At 42.1% G+C, this 26,549-nt stretch overlaps 1 protein-coding gene across 1 annotated transcript; it reads left to right on the top strand.

Annotated features, from left to right (window-relative positions):
* The first annotated feature begins 882 nt into the window (after window positions 1–882).
* On the top strand, window positions 883–22,707 carry snx21 (sorting nexin family member 21). The gene is made up of 4 exons (XM_078418937.1): window positions 883–1,059; window positions 1,922–2,174; window positions 15,180–15,331; window positions 19,951–22,707. The coding sequence occupies exons 2-4, from the start codon at window positions 1,931–1,933 to the stop codon at window positions 20,620–20,622; spliced, it is 1,068 nt and encodes a 355-aa protein (XP_078275063.1). The 5' UTR covers window positions 883–1,059; window positions 1,922–1,930; the 3' UTR covers window positions 20,623–22,707.
* Window positions 22,708–26,549: the final 3,842 nt, after the last annotated feature.

The raw sequence follows: 26,549 nt of genomic DNA, 5'->3' as shown, positions 1-26,549 counted from the left end.
GAAAACCTGAGGATACTGGAAATATGGATTAAAAAGGGAAACTTCTGATAATACTCAACAGGTCAGAAAGCATCTGTAGAGAATGAGACTGGGTAAATAAACATGTTTTCCCGTTGACCCATGGAGTCATTGGGCTCATTCTTCAAAATTGTCACTTTATGTCTTCGTTTGCAAAGCGACATTATCACTGTAGAAATATATCAGCTGAGAGCGACAACGTTCTCGGAGCTGTTGGACGAGAATATTGGTTTTGTTTTAAATGATTCGAATTGTCAAATACGGGGAGTAATGCAGAATCTATCCGAATACCACCTGGACCTTTCTCGATGATATTCATAGATAACTCCAACTCCTTCGCCCCCCAATGAGATCTCTGGTGCAAACGTGTCCAGGGTATAGATTGGACCCAAGAGACAGCACGCATTCATTCCGCGGCGGCAGTGTTGTCACGCACATACCTTCCAATTTGGCAGCCTGGATTAGGTTTGGCGTTGGTCTGCAATACATTTCCACAATTCAGAATTGTTAAATTTTGTTCGTTTTATCTCTCATTCTTGACGACGTATCAAGTGCAAAGCATTTTCATGTTAGAACAGTGTTCATTTTCATGTCAGAAGACAAAATGTTTAGTCTGAGAGGTATGTTGTTCTCAATGCACACTGTGTCCCATCCAGAGTTTGTTGAAATATATTATTTTTCAAAATTAATTCTCTTTCAGGCTTGCCTTCCTTTCTCTCTCCCCCAGCCCATCCAAACCTACCCATCCTACCATGGCCTTTTCCTGACAGTCCCGCCTCCTTCGGCAGTGGCTGGGGATATGGGGGGGGGGGGAGAGAGAGTGAGAGAGAGAGAGAGAGTTGGTGGCCGGCAGCGTCCACCTCCTCAGCGCCTCACCAGGAAGTTCCTCGTCCTGCGTGCGGGAAAGTGCATTAAAAGTTCTACAAACTTTTGCAGCTCGTTAAGCCATTTGCATTTGTTTTCTACCTCGAGAGGGGCAGGGAATGTGTTTTTCTCTCCGCGAGGAATCCCCTCTCCCGGCCGAGCCAGAACTGAACCCAGGTCAGTCTAGTGAAAGATCCCTGAGCCCGATCGGTTGGGCCGGGCCCAAGGCTGGGTTTCCACAGCGTTGCCTCTCTCTGCCCAAGAACCCATCTTCCCGCAGGCCCCTGTGTGAACCTTTGCCGCGGGGAGGGAGACGGCTACTACCTGGGAGATGGTTGTGTGTGTGTTGGGGAGGAAGCGAGCCCGGGATTGTTACACTTCCATGGGATTTGTGTGTCGACAAAACGTTGTATTCGCCCCTCTCACCCCCCCCCCCCCTCTCAATCTCTCACTGATTAAGAATGTAACTAACAACGCAGTGGTTGGTGAGAAACGCAGGCGCTTCCTGTGTCCGTCCCCCCCCCCGTGGGTGGCAGTCAACTGGCCTTGTGCTTGGTCACTCCACGCCAGCGGACATCAGTGCTGTGTGTGCTACGATTCCCCACGTCCCCGGTCATGTGTGTTGCCGTGATTGACCAGGGTTTAGTGCAGTGGAAATGTTTAATATTCCTGCAACCTTGTGGTAAATCTCCACTTTCTCTTGTCTACCGTATCGTTTTCATGAGTCCGCTCCACGTCATTCATTCAAGCTGTAACACGTTTACTTGCTGATAGACACAAAATGCTGGAGTAACTCAGCAGGTCAGGCAGCATCTCTGGAGAGAAGGAATGGGTGACGTTTCGGGTCGGGATCCTTCTTCAGACTCTTCTGAAGACACGAAATGTCACCCATTCCTTCTCTCCAGAGATGCTGCCTGTCCCGCTGAGTCGCTCCAGCATTTCATGTCTTTCTTCGGTGTTATCCAGCATCTGCAGTTCCTGCACACACACACACACACACACGCATCGTTGAATTGCTTTTGTCTGATGTACTTAACAGAGTGTGGACATGGCCTCAAAACTGCTACACCGATTTCGGAGGAAGGTTGACAAACACAACGTCGAAACGGTGGAAGATCTTCCTGAGAGATCGGAACTGTATGATGACATGGACGGCTTGTCGGCGCGACTTCGTGGGACCTTGAGTTTTGGAGAGACGGATGTAGCAGAAAAGGACTGGGCCCAAGCAGATGGTGTGGACAGCGACCCTGAGTTTGTATGCAGCGTTGAGAGCGATGAGCTTGAAAGGACGGGTAAAAAAATCACATTTCTTTTAAAAATATATCGACATAAATTCTTAAAATTCCAGAGTACCAGACTGGTGCTGTCTTTATATGTAGAACCGAAGTGGAAGCAAGTCCTCCAACCCAAGCAAGTCCTCCAACCCAAGCAAGTCCTCCAACCCAAGCAAGTCCTCCAACCCAAGCGACTGGCTAAGAGCTGCTGCAAGATAGGGGTGATTGTGATGTCCTCATGAAATAATTTTACAACATATTATTTGATTGATGTTTGTTCAACTTTGTTACCTAATGTAAGCTTGGAGATTGAGTTATTGCTCAACAGCACAGCTAATAAAGTTAGAGAGTTTACTTGGGAGAGAGCTGAAAGTGTGAAACATTTGTAGTTTTATCCAAAGGTATTCATTGAGGATTGCGGTACTTATGCCAATTTGGCAGCAGTAGTTTTTAAGCAATCCCTTGGGTTGGCGGAGGACTTGCTTCCACTTCAGTTCTGTAGATTCCGAGGAGGCAGCTTTTACCTCAGATAGGGCACTCATTGCTTGGCAGGGAAGAAAGCAGTTAGTTTATGAGATGGTAAACTCCTTGAGCTGTTTACATGAAGAGTAGAGGCTCTCCTAGTGGAATTGCCTGTGTATAATAAAGGCCTCAGTGCCTGGGATGCTGACTGAGAGTACACTGACACTTGGTCTCTTATTCTGCCAGTAGATTTTGTGGAGACATCATTGATAGAATCCGTCCAGTGTTGTGGATATTTCAAGTCCCAGATGGATAGGGGAGAGCACAATATATAAAAAAATTGACAGGTGTCAGTGATAATATGGAGTCAACCAGTTTGCCACTTCAAGTGTGGGCCTTAATAACGATGTTGCCATTTCAGTAGCTCTGAATATTTGCTCATCTTTGCTGCATTAATACCTGGCTGAGAGACTTAGCACTGAAATTCAGGAAAGATGTGGGGTTTTGGTGTATTTGCCTACTATATAATCTACAGAATGTTGCGGGGTCTTCTATTCTATTTAAGCGATTTTCGTTGTTACTGCACAGTGATTAACAATGGCTGACAAACATAGTCTATGACATTGAGTATTAACTTTTCAAAGCGTAGATCTTCATTCATTCAGTTTTTGATTACTTGTCAGGTTGCAGCCACTTAACACTTTCGTGAGGCCACATTTGGAGTATTGTGTGTAGTTCTTGTACACACTCTATAGGAAAGATGTAGAAGCTTAGCAGAGGGTACAGAAGAGGTTTAGCTTTAGTTTTATTATTGTCATAAATATCTCTATAAATTATCTTAGATAATACTATACATGAATATAATCAAGCCAAACATAAGTACAATAGGTAGAGCATCGAGAAAGATTGGAGAATATAGTTTCTCAGCATTGCAGCATAACTGTTCCAGGGAAACAGTCCAATGTCTACAATGAGGTAGGGTGGAGAATCAGAACTGTACCTTGCTTATGAAAGGACAGTTCTGAAGTCTGATAACAGAGGGGGAGAAGCTGTTTTGGATTTGGTGGTATATGAGGGGAGATTGGACAAACTTAGATTGTTTTCTCTGGAGTGTTGGAGACTGAGGCTGACCAGATAGAAGTATGTAAAATTATGAGAAGCATAGATAGTAAATTTTTTCCCCCAGACTGAAAATGGTAATACTAGAGGGTATAGGTTTAATGTGAGAGGAAGAAAGTTTAAAGGAGATTTGCAAGCTGTTTTTTTTTAACACAGAGTGGTTAATGCCCCAGGAATACCTTCTTCCCCTCTGTTATCAGATTCCTGAAAGGCCCTTCCATAACTTAGGGTATTGTTCTATTTACCTCCACCCCATTGCGGACATTATACGTTAACTCTGGAACTGGAGTTCGTCAGTGCTGAGAATTACATTTTGCACTCTATATATTTCCCTTTGTTCTACTTATTGTACTTGAGTTGGCTTGGTTGTATTTACGTATCGTGTTATCTGACTTGAGTGGATAGCACGCAAAACAAGGTTTTTCACTGTACAGGTGACAATAATAAACCTAAACCTACACCTGGAATGCGCTGTCAGGGAAGTGCTATTAGCAGATATCATAGCAATCTTTCAGAGGCATTTAGGCAGATACATGATCCTGCAGAGAATGGATATGGACCAAATGCAGGCAGATGGGGTTACTTTAAGTTGGCATCATGGTTTTCACATGGTGGAAAGGTCCTTCCTGTGTACTGTTCGAAGTTGTGGATGTTTTGCATTTTTTCTTTTGTTTCATTAATCCCATCTTTACACAGAGTTTACATGGAATTACTTTAATTTGCACATTCTGATTCAGCTTCTGTCTCAGTAAGATTCTTGTAATAACATCGGTTGAAGTTTCAGACAGATCCATTATTTTGTAATAAGTGTGCACCAAATACCATTGATCTTCATACCAAAATACAATAAAACTTTGTGTGCAGATCAGGATACTTAAAAGCATGCATTGTTTGTTCACCACTGCCTAAATATCTGGGTTACATTTGCAATCAAAAGCAAATTTTTTGTGGTTTATAACACTGAGTCCACTGCCTTGAATTATGAGTGCCCATGGAAAACTTTTGCTGACATGCCCTTTGCAGTGTGTCATACTACAATGAGCTTGGTAAATTTGGATTGTATGTCACAGTGCACAGGACACATCTTTCATTATTAAGGAAACAGGAGCAGAACAGTAAAAAATCATAATAAAATCAAGCAACGTCAACATTTTTATGAAAAGATAATCATGCTTTACAAATTTGAGGTTTTGCAGATGTAATGAGCAAAGTAGTCAAGGGGGAGCCAATAGTAATTTTGGACCACATAGAAGCTCGCTAAGCAGTTTAAGAGCTCCTGGCACATTAGATTAACAAAACAAACTGGGATAGTCCGATAATCTGCCATCCGACTATTCAGAAATCACGATGGTTTGGCTTCTGTTTCAAATGATATTCATATGGGTCCTTCCAACTCGCTGGAAGAATTGAATTGAATAACTTTTATTGGCCGAGTATGTACACTTACAAGGAATTTGGCTTGGTGCTCCGCTCGAAAGTAACACTACGACAAACAGTAAACAATTAAGAATAAAACATAAAACTAAAACATTAAGAATAAAACATTATAGTTTAAACATGTGAATGAGATAAAATACCAGAGCAAAAGGAGGCTACAGACTTTTGGTTATTAGGTAGAGCTACTGCTTGTGGAAAAAAAGCTGGTTTTGTGTCTGGCTGTGGCAGCTTTGACAGTCCGGAGCTTATGGCCAAGGTGAGAGGAGTCAGAGATGATCTTACCCGCTCGCTTCCTGGCCCTTGCAGTGTTCAGTTTGTCACTGAGAGAGCTAGATAGAGCTCTTAAGGATAGCGGAGTCAGGGGGTATGGGGAGAAGGCAGGAACGGGGTACTGATTGAGAATGATCAGCCATGATCACATTGAATGGTGGTGCTGGCTCAAAGGGCCGAATGGCCTACTCCTGCACCTATTGTCTATTGTCTATTGGGCGGAAGGTTGCAGCCAACAACCTTCTCAGCTGATCGAATGAATCGCTGTAGACTCCAGATGTCATGCTTGGTGGCTGAGCCAAACCAGACCATGATAGAGAAGGTGAGGACAGTATAGATGGCAGTATAGAATTGGACCATCGTTGCCTGTGCCAGATTGTGTTTCCTCAGCTACCACAGGAAGTACATCCTCTGTTAGGCCTTTTTGACTGTGGAGTCGATGATGGCCTCCCATTTAAGGTCCTTGGAGATGATGATTCCAAGGAACTTAAATGACTCCACAGATGTGACTGTGGTGTGGTAGATGGTGAGTGGGGGGAGGGGAAGGGGAGCTCTCCTAAAGTCTACTATCAATTCCACTGTCTTAAGAGCATTGAACTCCAGATTGTTACGAAGGCACTAGGACGCCAGCTGTGTCACTTCCTGTCTGTGGGCAGATTCCTCCCCATCCTGGATCAGTCCAATCAGGGTTGTGTCGTTCACAAACCTGAGAAGCTTGACATAGGAGTCTGGAGGTGCAGTCGTTGGTGTAGAGAGAGTAAAGGAAAGGGGAGAGTATGCAGACTTGTGGTGCTCCTATGCTGAGGGTCTGTGGGTCCCAGCCTCACATGCTGCTTCCTGTCTGTCAGGAAGTTGGTGATCCACTGACAGAGGGGTTCAGGTACAGTTAACTGGGAGAGTTTGGAGTGTAGTAGCTCTGGCACAATGGTGTGGAATGCAGAGCTAAAATTCACAAACAAAATTCTTGCATAGGTCCCCTGGCAGTCTAGGTGCTGGAAGATGAAGTGCAGGCCTAGGTTGACTGCGTCATCCACTGATCTATTGGCCCGGTATGCAAACTGCAGAGGGTCCAGCAGGGGGTTTGTGATATTTTTCAGCTGGGCCAGCACGTCTTTCAAGGGTCTTCATGACTACAGAGGTCAGTGCGACAGGCCTGTAGAACCCATATGAATATTCAAAAAGGAACTATTAAAGTAGGAATGTCTTGTCGCATCTTGGGCGGCACGGTGGCGCAGCGGTAGAGTTGCTGCTTTACAGCATTGCAGCGCCGGAGACCTGGTATCAATCCCGACTACGGGTGCTGTCTGTACAGAGTTTGTATGTTCTCCCCCGTGATTGCGTGGGATTTCTCAGAGATCTTCGGTTTCCTCCCACACTCCAAAGACGTACAGGTATGTAGGTAAATTGGCTTTGTAAATGTAAAAATTGTCCCTGTGTGTGCATAATAATGTTAATATGCGGGGTTCGCTAGACGGTGGGATGAAGGGCCTGTTTCCGTGCTGCATCTCTACAAACTAAATCCGTCCAAGGTGTTGATATGATTACATCTGGAGTACTACCTATAGTTTTACCGTTCTATTTAAGGAGAGCTGTACTTGCATTGGAGTCAATTACAACAAGGTTCACAGGTTTCTCAAGACCACAAGGCTCAATTCCTAAGATATAGTATTTATGACAAAAGGTTGAAAAATTGTGATTAATCTTTACAGAAAGAAACACTGCTCTGGATTTATGAGTTGCAGTTTCTAGCAGTACCATTAAGTAGACAGCCATTAAGGAGATTTCACACAAAATCTTAAATGTTGAAATGTGATACTTGGTGTGAGTGATGCCTAGTTCTCCACATGGTGTTAGAATTTTCCCCACAGAGCTTTCTTTTAAACCTTACCGGGTCACAACCCGAAACGTCACCCATTCCTTCTATCCAGCGATGCTGCCTGTCCCACTGAGTTACTCCAGCATATTGTGTCTATCTTTGGTGTAAACCAGTATCTGCAGTTCCTTCCTACACACTTACAGAAATCTTTATTTGAGTCAAATATCTTCCAACCCTTTTCCCAAGGTAAGGGAATCAAGAACATTGGGGGCAATTTTTTTCAGAAAGGGGGTGGTAGGTATATGGAAGGAGCTGTCAGAGAAAGTAGTTGAGGCAGGGCAATAACAACATTTAAAAGGCATTTGGACAAGGCTTAGTGGGATGAGAGTCGAACGCATATAAATTGTTCTAGCTTAGATGCGCATGTTGGTCGGCCTGGACGAGTTGGGCTGAAGAGTTTTACCATGTTATCTGACTCTATGACTCTTCTCCTTTTGTATTCAATTTTCCTTGTAATAAACAATAACATTTTGAATGAAGAAGGGTCTCAACCTGAAACGTCACCCATTCCTTCTCTCCAGAGATGCTGCTTGTCCCGCTGAGTCACTGCATTTTGTGTCCAATAACATTTTGGACTCGATGTACCTGCTAGTTGTTTCCATTCTTCCTGTAGCTTTGCAAAATGTTCCCTGTCCATAAATTAGTAAATAAATAAGGCAAGTTTGTATTCTTTCATGTAACTGAAACATTGTACCTGAATCTCTCTGAACCTTTGTATCCTGCAGCATTCTGAATTAGACAACATTTACTATTTAATATAAAAATTTGCAGGTTATAAATGCTTAGCAAAACATCCTTGATTTTCTGGTGTTCCTAAGCGATGAGATATTTCATTCTTCGGATAGAGTCTGTTAAATCAGTTTATACCAAAAGTGCTAATTGATTTAATTTTAAGGTATAACATTAAATAATATACTTTATCTTTTGCAACCATGCTTTTGTTGATATTTGTTGACTTTGATCTTGGATAAAATGGCAGTCTGAGTTCATTGAGGCTATGATAGATGATTGATGCAGACCCATGAATTGTTTGGTTGAGTCCTTAATCAGTGGTGTCTTAGCTCATTCAGGCCAGGAGCATGTATTGAGCTTTATCATGAGCTCCTGCTCCAAACTCTGCCCTTGTGACCTCCTTTGTTAGTGTATTAACATCAGTGAGTGCAGCATTGGAGTTGGTTATGTGGCATCTACTTCCTTCCTAGTATGTTTCAATAACTTCCAAGAGAAACTGGAACACAGTAGCTGGGAACAAAGCATTTTCTTGGAAACTGATCCTAGCGAGAGAAATGTGAGTTATGAAAGAAGGCAAAAAAATCAGCATATTTTATTAAAATTGCATTGACGTCAATAGGCTAGAAGCTTCGTACTGTCTCTGAGTCGTTTATTTGTAGAGATCATGAATAGTCATGGCCTAAGTAGAATTTTGCAGATTTTTAATTGCAAAATCATTTGCAGAAAAAAGGGGAACAATGTTATGGACCGCATAAAATATTTCATCATTACATTGTAAGAAATGTAAATAAGGTAGATCGTACTCAGTGTGTTTCAAATGGATGCATAGTTCACTTGGTGAAGAAGGAAGTGTGCAAATCTCCATTAAATTGAATCCTGTAGCTTGTTAGTGACAGAGTGCCAATGCAAAGATAGCAGATTGGCAGAATTTGTATTATGTGTGACTGATTTATGTCATAGGTTTTAATGAGGAGACAATTTGCATTTTGAATTGAAGTGTTTTTTCCCCTTTCATATCTGCAGTAATTGAATTATCCACGATATTGTATGCAGATAACAATTAAAATAATTGTGTTTCTTTTGAATTTCAACATAAAGGATAGTTTTTCCTTATTATTGCATGAATTTTAAATTTATTTCACATAATTGTTCTCCTTTCAATGTCATCTTGCTATTCCGCGGCCATTTGTCACTCATAGACACCACATTTTTCATATCAGTAGCATCTCATTTTTTTTGTTGAAAATAAAGGATTCTCCAACCTTTCAGCCATGCAACCATACATACTAATTTTCGGTTCAGTGCTGAAGGATAGCTTTTTATTAATCTTGTTGAGCTGAGATCCTTGCCCAGGAGGTGGGGCACGTGGAGGAGGTCTTCCCAAGCGGCCATGGTGCACGCCCGGAAGCCGTATTGGTCGGCAGTACCCACCCGTAAGGCTTGTCAGCCAGCGGGACCTCGCCTGAAGGCCCGTCGGTGAATGGGACCAGGAACATGCCCAAAGGCTCGTCGGTCAGCGGGACCAGTAACATGCCCAAAGGCTCATCAGACGGCATAACCAGGAGGGAGCTGGTGACGTTGGACACTAGGAGTGGGCTGGTAGGAGGGTGAACTGGAGAAATGTTTCCAGCACCTTCAAGGTCGGCTACAGGAGGCGCCCCTGTGACACAAAGATGGCCAGGAGAGGAGAGGAGAGAGACGTTGGTTCGTTGGTACTGCTCCAGTACATCAAAGCACGGGCCGACTGGACTTTGGACAATGATGCCAAAGGTGGCGGCACCTGCACGTGTAATATATGCAAAAACAATTTCACTGTGCAGTTGCATAGCACAATTGAAAATTTGAATGTGAAAGATTCCATAACAAAACTTGAATGATTTGCTGATTAAAATTACTGCTTAATGATAGATGATCTCATCGTATTTTCAATCATATGCCGTTTATGGGAAATGCTTTGAATAAATTGATTGCTACATTTGCTTCCATCACAATGACCATGTCATAACTAGATAGACAAGCATAATCTATTAATGAAGAGGTCATTGACCAAGATATTCTGTGGATTCTCCAGACCCTACCTGTAAGCACTTTCCTCTCTGACTTTAAATGAACAGCATTTTCTTCTGTAACTCTATTTGTAAAATATAAGGAACAAATTCACCAATGGTTGCTGGCAATGAGCATTTGAAAATATCTGTTGCTGGTCGATATGCCTCTGTTGACCTCAGTAGAACTAATACTTCCAGTTCTCATCATATTCGATTTTCATCACCATACTGAGAATAATTTTCAGAATTGTGGTTTAACAAATCAGGAATTGATTCAGAGCTCTGAATAATATTGAAACCGTGATATTCCTCTTTTATTTAAAAGTTATTGAGGTATAAAAGACCCTACAAATGTTTTAACACCCGCGTTATTTACCAATGTTCATGTTCTCCACCCCATTCTTTCTTTAACCTTCCCATTGCTATAAACCATTTAATAAACCATTAAACCAATTGGTTCAAGCTATATTGATACATAAATTTGATAATGTTTGAAATCTGACATTGAATCTTGGATATGTTTCCTGAAATCTGTAATCAATCAATTCTCTGTATATTATTACATATACTGTGGTGACAGTGACAGTTATTAACAGAGAGAAAGGATGGATTTACATGAATACATTTTAGGAAAAAAGGATGGCCCAAAATGGTTGAAAGCTATTTTTTGTAGAAAAAGAAAATGTTGCAGATACCAGAAATCCAATACGATAAAGATAAATGGCGGTAGATCAGGTAGAAAATACAGAGCGAGATAAAGGTTGAAAGAGTTCAAGATTGCCTCCAGAGATGCTGCTTGTCCCGCTGAGTTACTCCAGCATTTTGTGTCTACCCTTAAGATTGACAACCTCCATTCACAAATGGGAAATGCGGGAGGTTTAACAATATGCCCTCAAGAATCGGTGCAATGCAAGGGAAAAAAGGAAAAAGAGTGGAAGGCAGGCGTGATTAAAAAGCAAAAATGATGATGTATCATACTCTGCTCTATTTCTAACTATTTGTATAACCTCATTCAAGAAAGCTTGGTGAACAAACGTACAAATTAGCATTAATTTAATTTTGTTTAGTTTATTATTGTCACGTGCACAGATATACGGTGAAAAGCTTGTTCTGCATGCTATTTGGTCAAATTATACAATACATATCTTTTTCTGGAACAGCATGCATTATCCAGCGCCATCTTACATCTTCCAAGTCTCATATTCTTGTTTCATAGTCCGATATCCAGGCAACACTGGATCAATGAAGTAGGGCCCGGCCTAGTCCACCACAAGATGCCATGTACACCCTCCACAGGTCAATCGATCCATGCGCTTACCACGTTGCTGTAGCGCCTCCCATGGCCACTGCCAACAACACCATGACTCGTAGCCATTGCAACAGTGTTGTCTGTCACCTCTTGGAAGTTTATTAGTCTTGCATTAGCAGTAGCCCATTCAGCCCCTCTGCTTGTTCCCCAGTTAATAGGATTTTGCTGATCTGACTATAACCTCAACTTCACCTCTTGGCAACCACTGATAGCCTTCCAACCCCTTACTTTTAAAGAATTTACCTATCTCTTCCTTATTTATTTTGCTTTCATTGCCCTTTGTGGAAAAGAGTTCCAAAGACTCACTATGCTCTGTTTAAAAACATATAAGGGAGCTGCAACTCGGGACAGGTGAGGTGAATTATTTTTTTGCAATGATCCCGAGTTGTAGACCTTTGCACAGGTGGAAATAACCCCTACACATCCACCTGTCAAGATCTCTCATGTTTCAATCAAATCTACTCTTTCTCTTCTAAACACCAGAGTATAAAAGACTAACTTGCCCAACCTTTCCTCATGAGACATCCCACCTAGTGGAGTTTAGTAAATATTCTCTGAATTGCTTTCAATGCATTAATATCTCTTCTTAAATATGGAAAGGAATACTGCACGGTATCGAGATATGGTCTCATAAATGCCCTTTGCAACTGAAGCATAACCCCCTTGTATTAAATATCCATTGTAATAAACAATAACATTCTGTTTGCTTTCTAAATTGTTTACTATATTTGCACTGCCTAAACCCTTTTGCATCTCAGAGCTCTGCAATCTCTCATTAATTAGATAATATGCCTTCTGATTTTTCTTCATAAAATGAACCCGACTTGTACTCCATTGTGCAACTCTTCGCCCTATACTCAGCTTCCTGAGTCTGTTTCATAACTTGATTTTCCTGCCTATCTTTGTATCCTCAGCAGATTTGGTAACCATACAATTGGTGTCTTCATCCCAGTCTTTGATTGAAATTCTGAAATGTTAAGGCCCCAAACTGATCCCTGTGACATACCATTTGTGGTATCTTGTCGACCAGAAGTAAACCCGTCCATGTACTCTATTTCCTATTGCCAGCCAAAAAAGTAAAAGTGATGATGGGCGATGCGTGCCTAGCAAATATGTAGGCCTTCCTTGGTCCAGGATTTAATAACAGCAATAGTCACGCATTTTAATTCCAATGAATGTAGCAGACAATGAATGTTACTCGGTATTAACTTATTATTGTCACATGTCCTAAGGTGCAGAGAACTACTTTGTTTTGCATGCTTTTCAGGCAATTCATACCATGCATGAGTACATCAGGTCGCGCAAAAGAGAAAATAAACAGATTGCAGAAGATAGTATTACAGCTACAAAGAAAGTGCAGATTAAAAAAAAGTATAAGGGCTGCAGCAAATTAGATTGGAAGGTTGGGACTGCATATGAGAGAGCCGATCAAGAGTCTGATAACAACAGGGAAGAAGCTGTTCTTGAATCTGGTGGTATGTGCTTTCAAGCTTTTGAATTTTCTTCTTGACGGGAGAGGGGTGAAGAGAAGTCTTATAGGGCCTGACAGTAGATAAAAAGTTGATGCTTCCCATGAGAGTGGTCACAGTGTCAATGGAGAGACTGACTGTTCAATGTTGAGATGAGAAGAAATGTCTTCATTCAGAGGGCAATATATTTTTGGAATTCTGTACTTGAAAGCCTGTGGAAGGGGTTGCTTACTATATTCCAGATAAAGATTATTAGAATTTTGGGATATTAAGGTGATTGAAAGATAAGGGGTTACATCAGGAAAGTGGCACTAAATACAGGATAAGTTCTGAAATTATTGAATGACGAGTAGGCATGTGAAGATGGATGGTTTAATTCTGTTATTATTTCTTATCTCTTTTGGAAGATGCAGATACCTGCTGGAAAAGTCAAAGGGCTACAGTCCATGTACTGCTAAATGGTATTATAGATGGATATTTGATGGTCAGCATCGACAGGGTGGGGTGAAGCCATCTATCTATGTAATTTGCGGTTGATCGGGTTAAGAAGGGGGAAGAGATGGGCAGAGGTTAATGGAATGAAAAAAGAGATGGGCTGTAATTTCAATAGCACATTGCTCTAAAATACTAGCAAGCAAATCTGTTCTGGTGTGTTACTTGCACCTAGAATTTGCTTATACATGGACAAAGGAGCATGGATTCAGTGGGGAGTACTTGTCCTGATGATGGCTGAAATATAGCAGAGACAGAAAGCTGCTTTTCGTGTTCGTGTCTGTCTGTCTGTCTGTCTGTCTGTCTGTCTGTCTGTCTGTCTGTCTGTCTGTCTGTCTGTCTGTCTGTCTGTCTGTCTGTCTGTGTCTGTCTGTGTCTGTCTGTCTCTCTCTCTCTCTCTCTCTCTCTCTCTCTCTCTCTCTCTCTCTCTCTCTCTCTCTCTCTCTCTCTCCCTCTCCCTCTCCCTCTCCCTCTCCCTCTCCCTCTCTCTCTCTCTCTCTCTCTCTCTCTCTCTCTTCCCCCCCCCCTCTCCCTCTCCCTCTCCCCCTCTCTCCCCCTCTCTCTCCCTCTCCCCCGACTGTGAGAGACTATCATTATCAGAGTAAAACCCGAGTTTGCTTTGCTTGCTGCATTCCAATTAAGGCGAAAGGGATGCATTTCCCATTCCTTGAACACAGAAGCTCTGTGACGTTGCAACTGAAACAGTGAACTGTAAACTGAAACGCAAGGCAGACATCAACTGTCACCACAGCCTGAAGCGATGCAGAGAGCAGGAATGACAGGCTCTGACCTACATCATGGTCAGAGTAGATTAATAATGAGAAATGTTCCAATGCATTCTACAAATGACAAGTTCTAGCTTCTTAAACAAAATTATCCTTTACTGTATGCAAGTTTTGCATACCACAGAACACCAAGAAATGCTGGTTAGGAGTATTGTTAATCAATTTTTCAATATTCCAGCCAGTTAATTTTTAAAAGTTGGTTAAAAAAAATAAGGGTTTAAGCTCCTCTTGCTGCATTTGGAATGCACTTCCAATTGGTGAAGTAAAATGCTTGTTCTCATATTACAATTAACCAAATTCTGAGCCAGATTGCACCTGTCCTGTATATACCGATCAGCCAAAACATTATGACTACCTGCCTAATATGCTGTTGGTCCTCCGTGTGCAGCCCCATACACAGCAGGGTGCGATGCACTGTGTATAGTGACACATTCCTCCTGTGACCACCATTACAATTTTCTGTGACTTGTGCCACAGTTGACCTTCTATGGGTTCAGACCAGACGGGATAGCCTTTGTTGCCCTCGCGCATCGATGAGCCTTGGGCACCCAACACCCGGTTTGTGGTTTGTCCCTCCTCGGACCACTGTCGGTAGATACTCACCACTGCTGACTGGGAGCATCCCACAAGCCTTGCCATTTTAGAGATGCTCTGACCCAGTCGTTTGGCCATAACAATTTGGCTCTTGTCAAAGTCACTCAGGTCTTTACTCCTGCCCATTTCTCCTGCATCCAACACATCAAGAACTGACTGTTCACTTGCTGCCTAATATATCCCTCCCCTTGACAGGGACCAATTTAACAAGATAATCAATGTTATTCACTTCGCCTGGCAGTGGTCATAATGTTTTGGCTGGTTGGTGTACAGGTAAGAAAGTGACCAATGCAATCTGCGCTCTCGTCAAATTGCAAACGTTGACCGTTTTACTGTACTTTAATACTTGAAATAACTTTCATCCATAACTTTTCCTGTGTTGTAGTGTTCTATGTTCTATGTAACATACAATTCCTGTTGTGTTTTGTAGGAAATCCCTTGGGTGAATTTAAACAATGCAATGTGCTTACAAAGCAGCTTCAGGAAAGTTGGAAGAAGCCCAGAGTGAAGTTTATTGAAGAGAAGCTAACTTTTGAGGTCACGAGTGCCAACGTCATCCAGGACTCGTCTTCCAAATACGTGGTGAGAGTTCTTTCTGTTGAAAGTAAATGACAGATTGTCCCGATTTCACAATTCCTGCATGTGAGTAACTGTGAGTTACCCTGTCTTTTCTGCCTATTTTGACACTCCACTTCTCATGGAGGCAGGTGTCCAAGCAGACACTTGGATCAATTTCCAAAACGCCAAACTTGGGGAAATGCACCCGAAGAGCTGAGTGCTCTGTCACACCTGGCAGAGTAACAGGTCTCCATTCATTCAGATAAAGAAGCATTGCTGCAGGGTGGCAAAGTAGAAGCCAGATTATCTACTCAGCTGGTCTGCCCAGTAAAAACATGGTGTCTACATGGTCAATTCAGAGAATGAGGTTTCTGTTGGGTATGACTCATCCTTTGGTTTCCCTAACCCCTTCCACAATCTAGAAGCATGTGAAATGGGATACTTTCCACATGTTGGATGAATAAAACAATAACTCTCAACTAACCATAATTCATCCAAGAAAATGCAGCCGTCTTGACTAACAGCCCAACCTCCATCCTGAGCATTCAGTCCCTGCACCGTGGCTTAAATGTTTACCATCCATAAGATGTACTGCAGTTATTTCCCTGGGCAAGTATCTCAACACCTCCCAAACCTGTGACTGCGGAAAATCCAATTTTTTGTTGCATCCTTATTTGCATGTCTGAAAAATCACGCGTGCTTTTTGTGCCCACGTATTTGTGGTAAATATTATAAATCCATTTAAAGAAAAACAGGATAGATATGGAGGAGAAAGGAATAAAATGTTATGTGAATCGGAGAAGATGAATAGAATGGAATATGAACAGTAGCATGAACTATTTGGGGCCTATGACCTCATGTGCTGTTAAAAAAAAACTTTGCAATTTTATTTCAACTTTTGTCCTGAGCAAAAATGATACCACAAATTCGCGAACACCCAATCTGGAATAAACCACAACCTATTATTTTTAGAAGTTGATAAACCACACCCTCTCATTCAGCATTAGTGTCTAATCCACATACCAGCACTATTGCTCACTTGGTAAAATGGGTAACACTAGTCATTTTTAGAATTCCAGTTTTTCCACTTCTAATTTTTATGGCTGCTCTAATTTCATCTGTTGCCGATTAAATATACCACACGCACAAACATACACCAATGACTTTGCCTAATAAGTATACACTATTAATAACGTTTAGGTTAGAGATACAGCATGGAAACAGGCCCTTTGGCCCACCGGGTCCACACCAGCCATCGATCATACGTTCACACCATTTCTATGTTATCCCGTTTTCTCATCTACTCCCTACACATTAGGGACAATTTTACAGAGGCCAATTAACTTCAACCTGCAAGATGTGGGAGGAAGGTCAGGATTGAACCCGGGTCTCTGGCGTTGTGAGGCAGCGGCTCTACCAGCTGAGCCACTGTGCCACCCAGTTAGTTGGGCAATTAGTTGAAATAACAAAGATTCACTGCATAGTCAAATACTTACTTTCAGCTTCTTTATTTACGTCCTTCTGTACTTTTACAACTGTCAAAACTCGCTACCTACCTGCTATAAATGAACGTGGTTGATTTCAGCAGTGATTTATTTTCTGAGACCTGATTCAAGGTTGTCTTCTTCAATGGTTGGTCACCAGAATCACTGCCCTCTGTTCACCTACGAGATTCTTTCTGTCCCTTTCTTCACATACCAATAGATATTTGCTTTCACTCTCAAATTCAAATTGACACAGATCCACCATCTCTTCATCAGGTCCATAATAATCAGTGTCAGTTTATACTGTATAATTTGCCTTGTAGTTCTATCACTAAATGGCAGTTCCCAAAACATCCCCATTTCCTTGTTCTGTTCTCTGGATAGTTCGCAGTGAGATTGTTTCGCTCAACACCTTCGCTCAGTCCGCCTTAACCAACCTGATCTCCCGGTGGCTGAGCACTTCAACTCCCCCTCCCACTCCCAGTCTGACCTTTCTGTCATGGGCCTCCTCCAGTGCCATAGTGAGGCCCACTGGAAATTGGAGGAACAGCACCTCATATTTCGCTTGGGTAGCTTGCAGCCCAGCGGTATGAACATTGACTTCTCCAACTTTAGATAGTTCCTCTGTTCCTCTCTTCCCCTCCCCTTCCCAGTTCTCCCTCCATCTTCCTGTTTCCATCTATATCCTTCCTTTGTCCAGCCCCCCTGACATCAGTCTGAAGAAGGGTCTCGAGCCGAAACGTCACCTATTCCTTCTCTCCCGAGATGCTGCCTGACCTGCTGAGTTACTCCAGCATTTTGTGAATAAATACCTTTGATTTGTACCAGCATCTGCAGTTAGTTTCTTACAGTGAGATTAAAAGTTATCTCAGTTCTCGTGTTTACGTTGATGAGTTGTAGATTATGTGACATTACCTTCCTCCTGTGCTTCTTTTTCTTGGTTTCTAGCATCTCTCTTTTGCGTCTGTAGTGTCTCCTCCCAGAGATATATGTCTCTGGGTGTTGCTTCTCTGCAAATCTCTCCTTTGAACTCAAGCCCTCAAGCCCAGGTAACTGCCTGGTAAACCTCTGCTGCACACTTTTCCAACTTAATGACATCCTTCCTATAACTGAGCGATCAGAACTGCGCACAGTACAACAAGCTGCATCATGGTCTCCCGACTTAAGTACTCAATAGCGTTCCTAATTAAGGCAACTCTATCTGTACTTTCACAGATAAAAAATACGGTTCCTTTATCGTGCAAAAAAACTTATCCCATTGTACTTTTAGAAAAGGAAGTAAAAAATTCTCACCAGTTTTCTCTGCTGTCAAGATCTAACTGTGCTTCTTGGAGGAGTAATGGGAGTAAGGTTTAATTTGATTTCTCAAATCAAACATTGCTTTCTATTTCTTAATTTTTTTTAGTGGAACTAAAACATTTATTAAGGAAGTTCTCATTGGTTGAGTCTTATTCACAGTGTGTGACATTTAATGTGGTTGATAGGTTCACTTCCTCAGAAAGTCAGATGGAATTCTTTTTCGAAACATTTTGCTAGTTTCCTGCTTATTCCTTAATGATTCCATTAATTTGCCTGGAATGGAAGTAAAACAAATCAGTGGGTGGTTTCAGATGTGTTACATCCCTCATGATTGAAGTAAGGAAATCATTTGCAGTCTTTCACAACTTCTGTACATTTTTTAAAAATTATTTTCATTTTTGAAGAAAAGGTTTAAAAAGAATATATTTAAGGAAACTAGAGTTAAAACTTGTGAAGGAAAATAAAAAAAATTGACCTTTCATATCCTTCTAAGATGCTGCGAGCCATTGAAGTGCTGTTGAGGTCAGTGTAAACAATACAATACAATACAATATATCTTTATTGTCATTGTACCCAGGGGTACAACGAGATTGGGAATGCGCCTCCCATACGATGCAATAATTTAGGTAATTTAGACAGCAGCAACCCAACGAAACGAACAGTTGTAACAGTTTTGGACAGGGTAAAGTGCAAGTTGATCTATGCGTTGTGGCCATCCGGCTCAGCAGGACCGGTTCATAGCAGCTATGGCCCTGGGGATGAAGCTGTTCCTGAGTCTGGAGGTGCGGGCATAGAAGGCCTTGTATCGTCTGCCCGATGGAAGGAGTTCGAACAGACTGTTGCAGGGGTGTGAAGAGTCTTTGTGGATGCTGGTGGCTTTTCTGAGGCATCGTGTGTTGTAGATGCCCTCCAAGTCTGGTAGCTGTGTTCCGATGGCCCTCTGAGCTCTATGGACTACCCGCTGTAGAGCTTTCCTTTCTGCCTCCGTGCAGCTGAGGTACCACACAGGGATTCCATGCGTTAGGATGCTCTCTATGGTGCAGCGGTAGAAGGTCGTCAGCAGCTGTTGGGGTAGACCAGACTTTTTCAGTGTTCTTAAGTAGAACAGTCTTTGTTGTGCCTTCTTGACCAGCGCAGCAGTGTTATTGGACCATGTTAGGTCCTCCGAAATGTGAGTGCCCAGAAACTTGAAGCTGGACACTCTCTCCACACTGACCCCGTTGATAGAGATCGGGGCATATTCCCCGTTATGTGACCTACGGAAGTTGATGATCAGCTCCTTGGTCTTGGTGGTATTTAGGGACAGGTTGTTATCCGAGCACCAGTCCGCCAGGTTCTGCACCTCCGCTCTATAGTTTGTTTCATCCCCGTTGGTGATCAGCCCGATCACCGTTGTGTCATCTGCAAACTTGACAATGGTGTTGGTGTCGAATGCAGGAACACAGTCGTGTGTGAAGAGGGAGTAGAGCATGGGGCTCAGAACACAGCCCTGTGGTGTGCCGGTACTCAGGGTGATAGTGGAGGACAGGTGCGGGCCAAGAAATAATTTTCACATGCTGTGTGATATTGAGCAGATAATTTAATTTTTGTGTTGGTTCAGCAGTGACGATTGAAAACCTCTACACATCCTTAAAAAAAGTACCATGGAATCTTTTTGATTTGTCAATAGGTCTGGGCATTCACCTCTATTAACCACTCTACCTTGATTGGAAGTAGAATTGGTAGCAAAGTACCGCGGCTACATTCAGTGGGGAGTGTTCAGTGTGGTGGACGTCATTACAGATATCTTATTTTCAGTATTAAAGACTGCAATTAATGGTTTTTAAGGCATACCTAATGGGTTTCTTATCTTTCCCAAAGGCTTACACCATACAAGTAATAAAGTCGGGAAATTTTGATGAAGACAAAGCACTGATTATTCGGCGTTACACTGACTTTGCAAAACTGAATAAAACACTCCACAAGATCTTCAGGGAGGATATGGACAAGGTGGTCTTTCCAAAGAAAAGAATCCGGAAAAACTACACACATGAAACCATTGCAAAACGCAGTCGGGCTTTCGAACAGTATCTCCAGCATATCCACTCAATTTCAGACATTCGCAGGTCTAACATATTTTTGGAATTTTTTTACCTTCGAGATTTAACGGTGGGTCAAAGATTATTACAGAGTGGTATGTGTGAGAATGCTCTGGAGACCTTATTCAATGCACTTCACTTGCAGCAGAAGTTGTGCTCCTCTGATGCAAGCCATTTACTTTTCACCCTAACTTCTATTTCTGTGTGTTACCAAGAACAAGATCAACTAGAAGAGGCCCAAGCTTATTGCGAGCGGGCCTTGCAGACTATCGAAAACCAGGAAAATCATCCTTTACTCGTGCCTTTACTTCATTCAAACATCAGGCTCTCGTGGAAAGTAGCTAAAGACAAACGCCAATCTGAAACAAGACTCCAGCAAGTCCAGGAGACAGGAGTCGATATTTTAAACCAACCCAGTCTCAAAGAACACCTTATTAAATATTTTTTGGAATGAATTATATACAGCTCCATAATGCAACAGGAAAAAAGAAAAACAAAATAAATACTTACATTTTTTAGTGCCTTTCATTACTTCAGGAGATTTCAATGCACTTTAGAATTAATGAATAGCTTCTGAAGCATTGTCATTCTTGTAAATTACAATGCACAGCAAGCCCACGTATTACTGACCATCTGAATAATTGTAGAATTAAACCAGGACAGAAGGGAACTTCCCTCTTTGCTTTCAGTGTAATGCTATAGATATGTTACATCCACCTGGGAGAGTACACAGGACTTTGTCATTGTAGGATCAACAATCAGTTTATAGTTCTGGCGGGTGAATGTACCTGCAGCTATTGAGATTATATCAAATTGGACTAAACCTATTGGGAAATAATTCAGGCAGGGGGCACTTCATCTCTGTCTTCTTAATTTAGTAATTGATCCTTTTATGAAGTTTGGATGAATGACATTGTGGATTTTGGTTCAGTAGGGATTACAGGAGATGTAAATTTATTAAAAGGTGCTTGATTCATGTCAATTATATTTAATTTAAAGCTTTCCACTTCTAACCTGCTAGGAGACAATAACTGTCTCTTAGCAGGTTAGAGACCTGGGAATCACATTCTCTGGTTTAACTGCACTTCAACAACCATGGTTTGCAGTCTTGTTCAAGGGAATAAACAAAATCCATCAGTCTTATGTTAGAAAATTGGAATTAACTCTGACTAAGTTTCTTTTGGGGGTTGGGGGGAAACTATTCCCAATTTACATCACGCTTAATAAGGAAGTAGTTCCTGACATCGCATCCCAACACCCTAGCATGGATTTTAGGTTAATGCCCTTTTTTGGATTTGCCTCCAGAAAATTATTCTGCCCAGCCAATCAAATCTTATGATTTTTCTCCCCATGACCACTCTGGGAGTGTGTTTCTTATTATGAAGTTGGGTGAAAGACTAACCCAGTATCATTGCTCATAAATAGGACTTAATGAAGATTAATGAATCATAGATGAATACTTTCTCATTTTGAATACGTTGTTCCTGATTAGACAAATCTTCAGCCATTCTGAATAAAACTGCATTAGAAATTCAAATTGCTGCCAAAACACCAATTCTTTTTGTTTCTATTGTCACTTCTTAGTTAAGGGCTATATTTTCCTGCTCTGGATAGAGTCAATACATACCTTCAAAGACTGTTCATAAAAAGGACACTACAACAGATTATAAAGTTGTGTGGAACAGTCACAACGTGGCGTGATGAGTATATCTTGGTATGGTGATGATCTGGCCATTGCTACCAAGGTAGTTGCCAGACTGAGCTTTGAAAATTGTGTACCAAGAGAACTTGATGTAACAATAGCTGATTGTGTAATCGCTGGTCGGCACGGACTCAGTGGGTCGAAGGGTCTGTTTCCATGCTGTATCTCTACACTAAACAAAATGGTTCTGAGACCTGTATTCCTGCAAAAGTTACATCTTCAAACAAAAATGCAAACCTCAGCAATTTAATTATTTACTGCTGGAGGTGAAGTTAAGTTCTACCATTACATTATTCATACAATGGCAGGTAGGCTTGTATCAATTATTGTTTCTCTCTCAATTAGCATCAGAAATGGTGAATTTTATTATTTATGGTGCTATTTTTGAAGGAGCTTGCTGTCACATTTTTCTTCCTGTTTTTCTAAAATTGCAAAATGTTTTTGACTTTCTGGTAATGGAAATGCATCATGTAAATGGAAACTCCTTCTGAAATAAGCCAATGAGTAACTAACTTTTTATCTGAACTTTTTATATGAGAATCGTAACTTTAGGAATGGTGCAACCATACCTGATAAGAGATTACATAATACTGTCAACAATTATTTAGGGATATATGGACATAGTTTGAATTTTATAAAGTACAGTGGCAGACTTAAATGTTTTAGAAAATGTCAATGAAATATTTTGCTATTTACATTAAATATTGAATAACTTTTTAATCACTTATTTGAACTGTAATGAACAAGTTATGAAATAAAAGGGATTCTTAACACATCTGAAAAATATAGTAAGTGGAACCAGAGTGATTCCTGATTCTTTACTGGAAGTGCCTCAAAAACCAGTGTATGTTGATTTATAGGAATATTAAAAAACAATTTTCTACAATAATATACCATGACTCTTAGACTGAACAATGAATTGTGCACATCACGATAGTATTTTAAAAATCCCAACTGCATTGGTAACATATTTTTCAAAGTGAAGATGGGCCATCAGTGGGAATTAGATACACTTGTGTGGGGTCCTCAGGCCACATACAGTAAATCAAATTCCAAAAAAAAATGTGATAAAAAGGAACTGCAGATGCTGGCTTACACCAAAGACACAAAACGCTGGAGTAATTCAGCGGCTCAGACAGCATTCTAAAGAAAATGAATAGGTGATATTTTGGGTTGGGAACCGTTCTTCAGACTGAAGGGTTTGAAGAAGGGTCCTGACCCGAAACATCACCTGTCCAGTTTTTCCAGAGATGCTGCCTGACCCGCTGAGTTACTCCCGCATTTTGTGCCTATCTTTTTTGTGCCTAACAAAATACTTGTTTCATTGTCACTTAAACTATCTTAGTCCACATATGCTGGGTCTGCCTGTAGGTTTGAAGCATGCTGTTTTTATATAAAGAACCAGACTTCACGTAGACTACTACAGTGAAATCTTCCAGGAAGGACGTTGCAAATGTTTATGGTTGCTAATTGCTTCCCCCATCCCATCACCATTGAACGATCGCAGGCAGTGAGAATGGGCCCGCACCTGTCCTCCACTATCACCCTGAGTACCGGCACACCACAGGGCTGTGTTCTGAGCCCCATGCTCTACTCCCTCTTCACACACGACTGTGTTCCTGCATTCGACACCAACACCATTGTCAAGTTTGCAGACGACACAACGGTGATCGGGCTTATCACCAACGGGGATGAAACAAACTATAGAGCGGAGGTGCAGAACCTGGCGGACTGGTGCTCGGATAACAACCTGTCCCTAAATACCACCAAGACCAAGGAGCTGATCATCGACTTCCGTAGGTCACATAACGGGGAATATGCCCCGATCTCTATCAACGGGGACAGTGTGGAGAGAGTGTCCAGCTTCAAGTTTCTGGGCACTCACATTTCGGAGGACCTAACATGGTCCAATAACACTGCTGCGCTGGTCAAGAAGGCACAATAAAGACTGTTCTACTTAAGCACCGAAAAAGTCTGGTCTACCCCAACAGCTGCTGACGACCTTCTACCGCTGCACCATAGAGAGCATCCTAACGCATGGCATCCCTGTGTGGTACCTCAGCTGCACGGAGGCAGAAAGGAAAGCTCTACAGCGGGTAGTCCATAGAGCTCAGAGGGCCATCGGAACACAGCTACCAGACTTGGAGGGCATCTACAACACACGATGCCTCAGAAAAGCCACCAGCATCCACAAAGACTCTTCACACCCCTGCAACAGTCTGTTCGAACTCCTTCCATCGGGCAGACGATACAAGGCCTTCTACGCCCGCACCTCCAGACTCAGGAACAGCTTCATCCCCAGGGCCATAGCTGCTATGAACCGGTCCTGCTGAGCCGGATGGCCACAACGCATAGATCAACTTGCACTTTACCCTGTCTAAAACTGTCACAATTGTTTCGTTTCGTTGGGTTGCTGTTGTCTAAATTACTTAAATTATTGCATCGTATGGGAGGCGCATTCCCAATCTCGTATATAAAGATATATTGTATTGTATTGTATTGTTTACTTTAGAGATACAGCGTGGAAACAGGCCCCCTCAGCCCATGCTAACCAATGATCACCGAACACTAGTTCTATCCTCCACATCAGGAACATTATACTGATGCCAATTAACCTACGAACCTGCACCTGTGGGAGGAAACCAGAACACCCAAAGAAAACCTACGCAGTCACAGGGAGAATGTACAAATTCCGTTCAGACAGCATTCGTAGTCAGGATCAAACCTGGATCTCTGGCGTGTAAGGCATCAGCACTACTGCTGTGCACTCTATTATCTCCCTATCACCACCATTTCCCCTACCCAGTAGCCTTAACCCAGTAGTCATAACCGTACATCCTTCTCCCCAATGGTTCACTGCTGACCAATACTCCCCCTACAGCGAAGATTATATCCACAGGGAGATTCTCTTTTCCTACAACCCCTCTACCCTCCCTGCTTCTCCACACTTTGAAGTGGATTGTAATTTTTATTTATCAAAAACCTTGCAACATTTTGTTCAATTTTCATCACATAGCTCCTGGAAAGATGTCACTAAGATTAAAAGATACAGAAAAGATTCAAAAGGATGTTGCCAGGATCGAGAGCCTGGGCAATAGGGAGAGGTTGGGCAGCCTCGAAATATATTCCTTCAAATGTAGGAGACGGAAGGATGATCTTAGAATATATAAAATCATAAGGGGCAGAAATGGGATGAAAGCAGTCTTTTTCCCAGAATTGGGGAATCACATGTTTAGTTTAGATTAGAGATACAGTATGGAAACAGGCCCTTCGGCCCACCAATGATTCCCCTGTACTTGTTCTATCATAGAGTAGGGTGCATTTACAGAAGCCAATTGACCTACAAACCAGCACGTCTTTGAAATGTGGGAGGAAACTGGAGCACCCGGAGAAAACCCACGCGGTCACAACGAAAATGGACAAACTCCCATACAGACAAGCACCTGTAGTCAGGATTGAATCCAGGTCTCTGGTGCTCTCAGGCAGCAACTCTACCACTGCACTACTGTGCTGCCCCTGCAGGCACAGGTTTAAGATGAGAGGAGAAAGATTTAATATTAACCCGAGGGGCAACCTAGAGGTTTTTCCCACGTAGAGGGTGGTACATTTATGGAATGAGCCACCATTGGAAGTGGTTGAGGCAGGTACAATAACAATGTTTAAAAAGGCATTTGGGCACATATGTGGACAGGACAAGTTTAGAGGGATATGGGTCAAATACAGGCACATGGGACTAGTGTAGATGGGACATTTTGGTTGGTGTGGGTAAATTGGGCTGAAGGGCCTGTTTCCTCGCTGTATGACTCCATGTATCATTTTGCACAACTAAATGCATGCCTTAGGAATTCTTAATGCTGCTTTAATGTGCAATGGTGATAGAATGTAGGTATGTCTCAGATTATCTGGAATCTATTTATCTAGAGAGGCAAGAGAGGTGTTTGCTGTAGCCTTGATAAAGATCTTTGTATCTTCTCTAGCCGCACTGAGTTACTCCAACACTTTGTGTCCTTTTGTGTAAACCAGCATTTGCAGTTACTTGTTTCTGTAGAATTTTATGCCCTTTTAAAAAATATATTCACTACTACTTTAAAATAAAAGATAAAGGAAATAATAATAAAATAGTTAAGTAGTTTCAGTTAAATAGCACCCACATGCTTATTTTGATCGTGTAATGTAGAGTCAAGTCAAGTCAAGTCAAATTTATTTGTCACATACACATACTCGATGTGCAGTGAAATGAAAGTGGCAATGCCTGCGGGTTGTGCACAAAAAGAATTACAGTTACAGCATATAGATAAAGTTAATAAGTTACTAAACATAGCACAAAAAGTGTCGACAAAAATTTAGTCTCTGGGGTTATCAAAGTTGACAGTCCTGATGGCCTGTGGGAAGAAGCTCCGTCTCATCCTCTCCGTTTTCACAGCGTGACAGCGGAGGCGTTTGCCTGACCGTAGCATCTGGAACAGTCCGTTACTGGGGTGGCAGGGGTCCCTCATGATCTTGCTTGCTCTGGATCTGCACCTCCTGGTGTATAGGTCCTGCAGGGGGACGAGTGTAGTTCCCATGGTGCGTTCTGCCGAACGCACTACTCTCTGCAGGGCCATCCTGTCCTGGGCAGAGCTGTTCCCAAACCAGACTGTAATGTTGCCGGACAGGATGCTCTCTACAGCCCCAGAGTA

The sequence above is a fragment of the Rhinoraja longicauda genome, chromosome 22 (assembly GCF_053455715.1).
Source record: "Rhinoraja longicauda isolate Sanriku21f chromosome 22, sRhiLon1.1, whole genome shotgun sequence".
Taxonomy (NCBI): Eukaryota; Metazoa; Chordata; class Chondrichthyes; order Rajiformes; family Arhynchobatidae; genus Rhinoraja; species Rhinoraja longicauda.
Note: the sequence above shows the minus strand (reverse complement) of the source record. Positions and strands in the feature narration are given on the sequence as shown.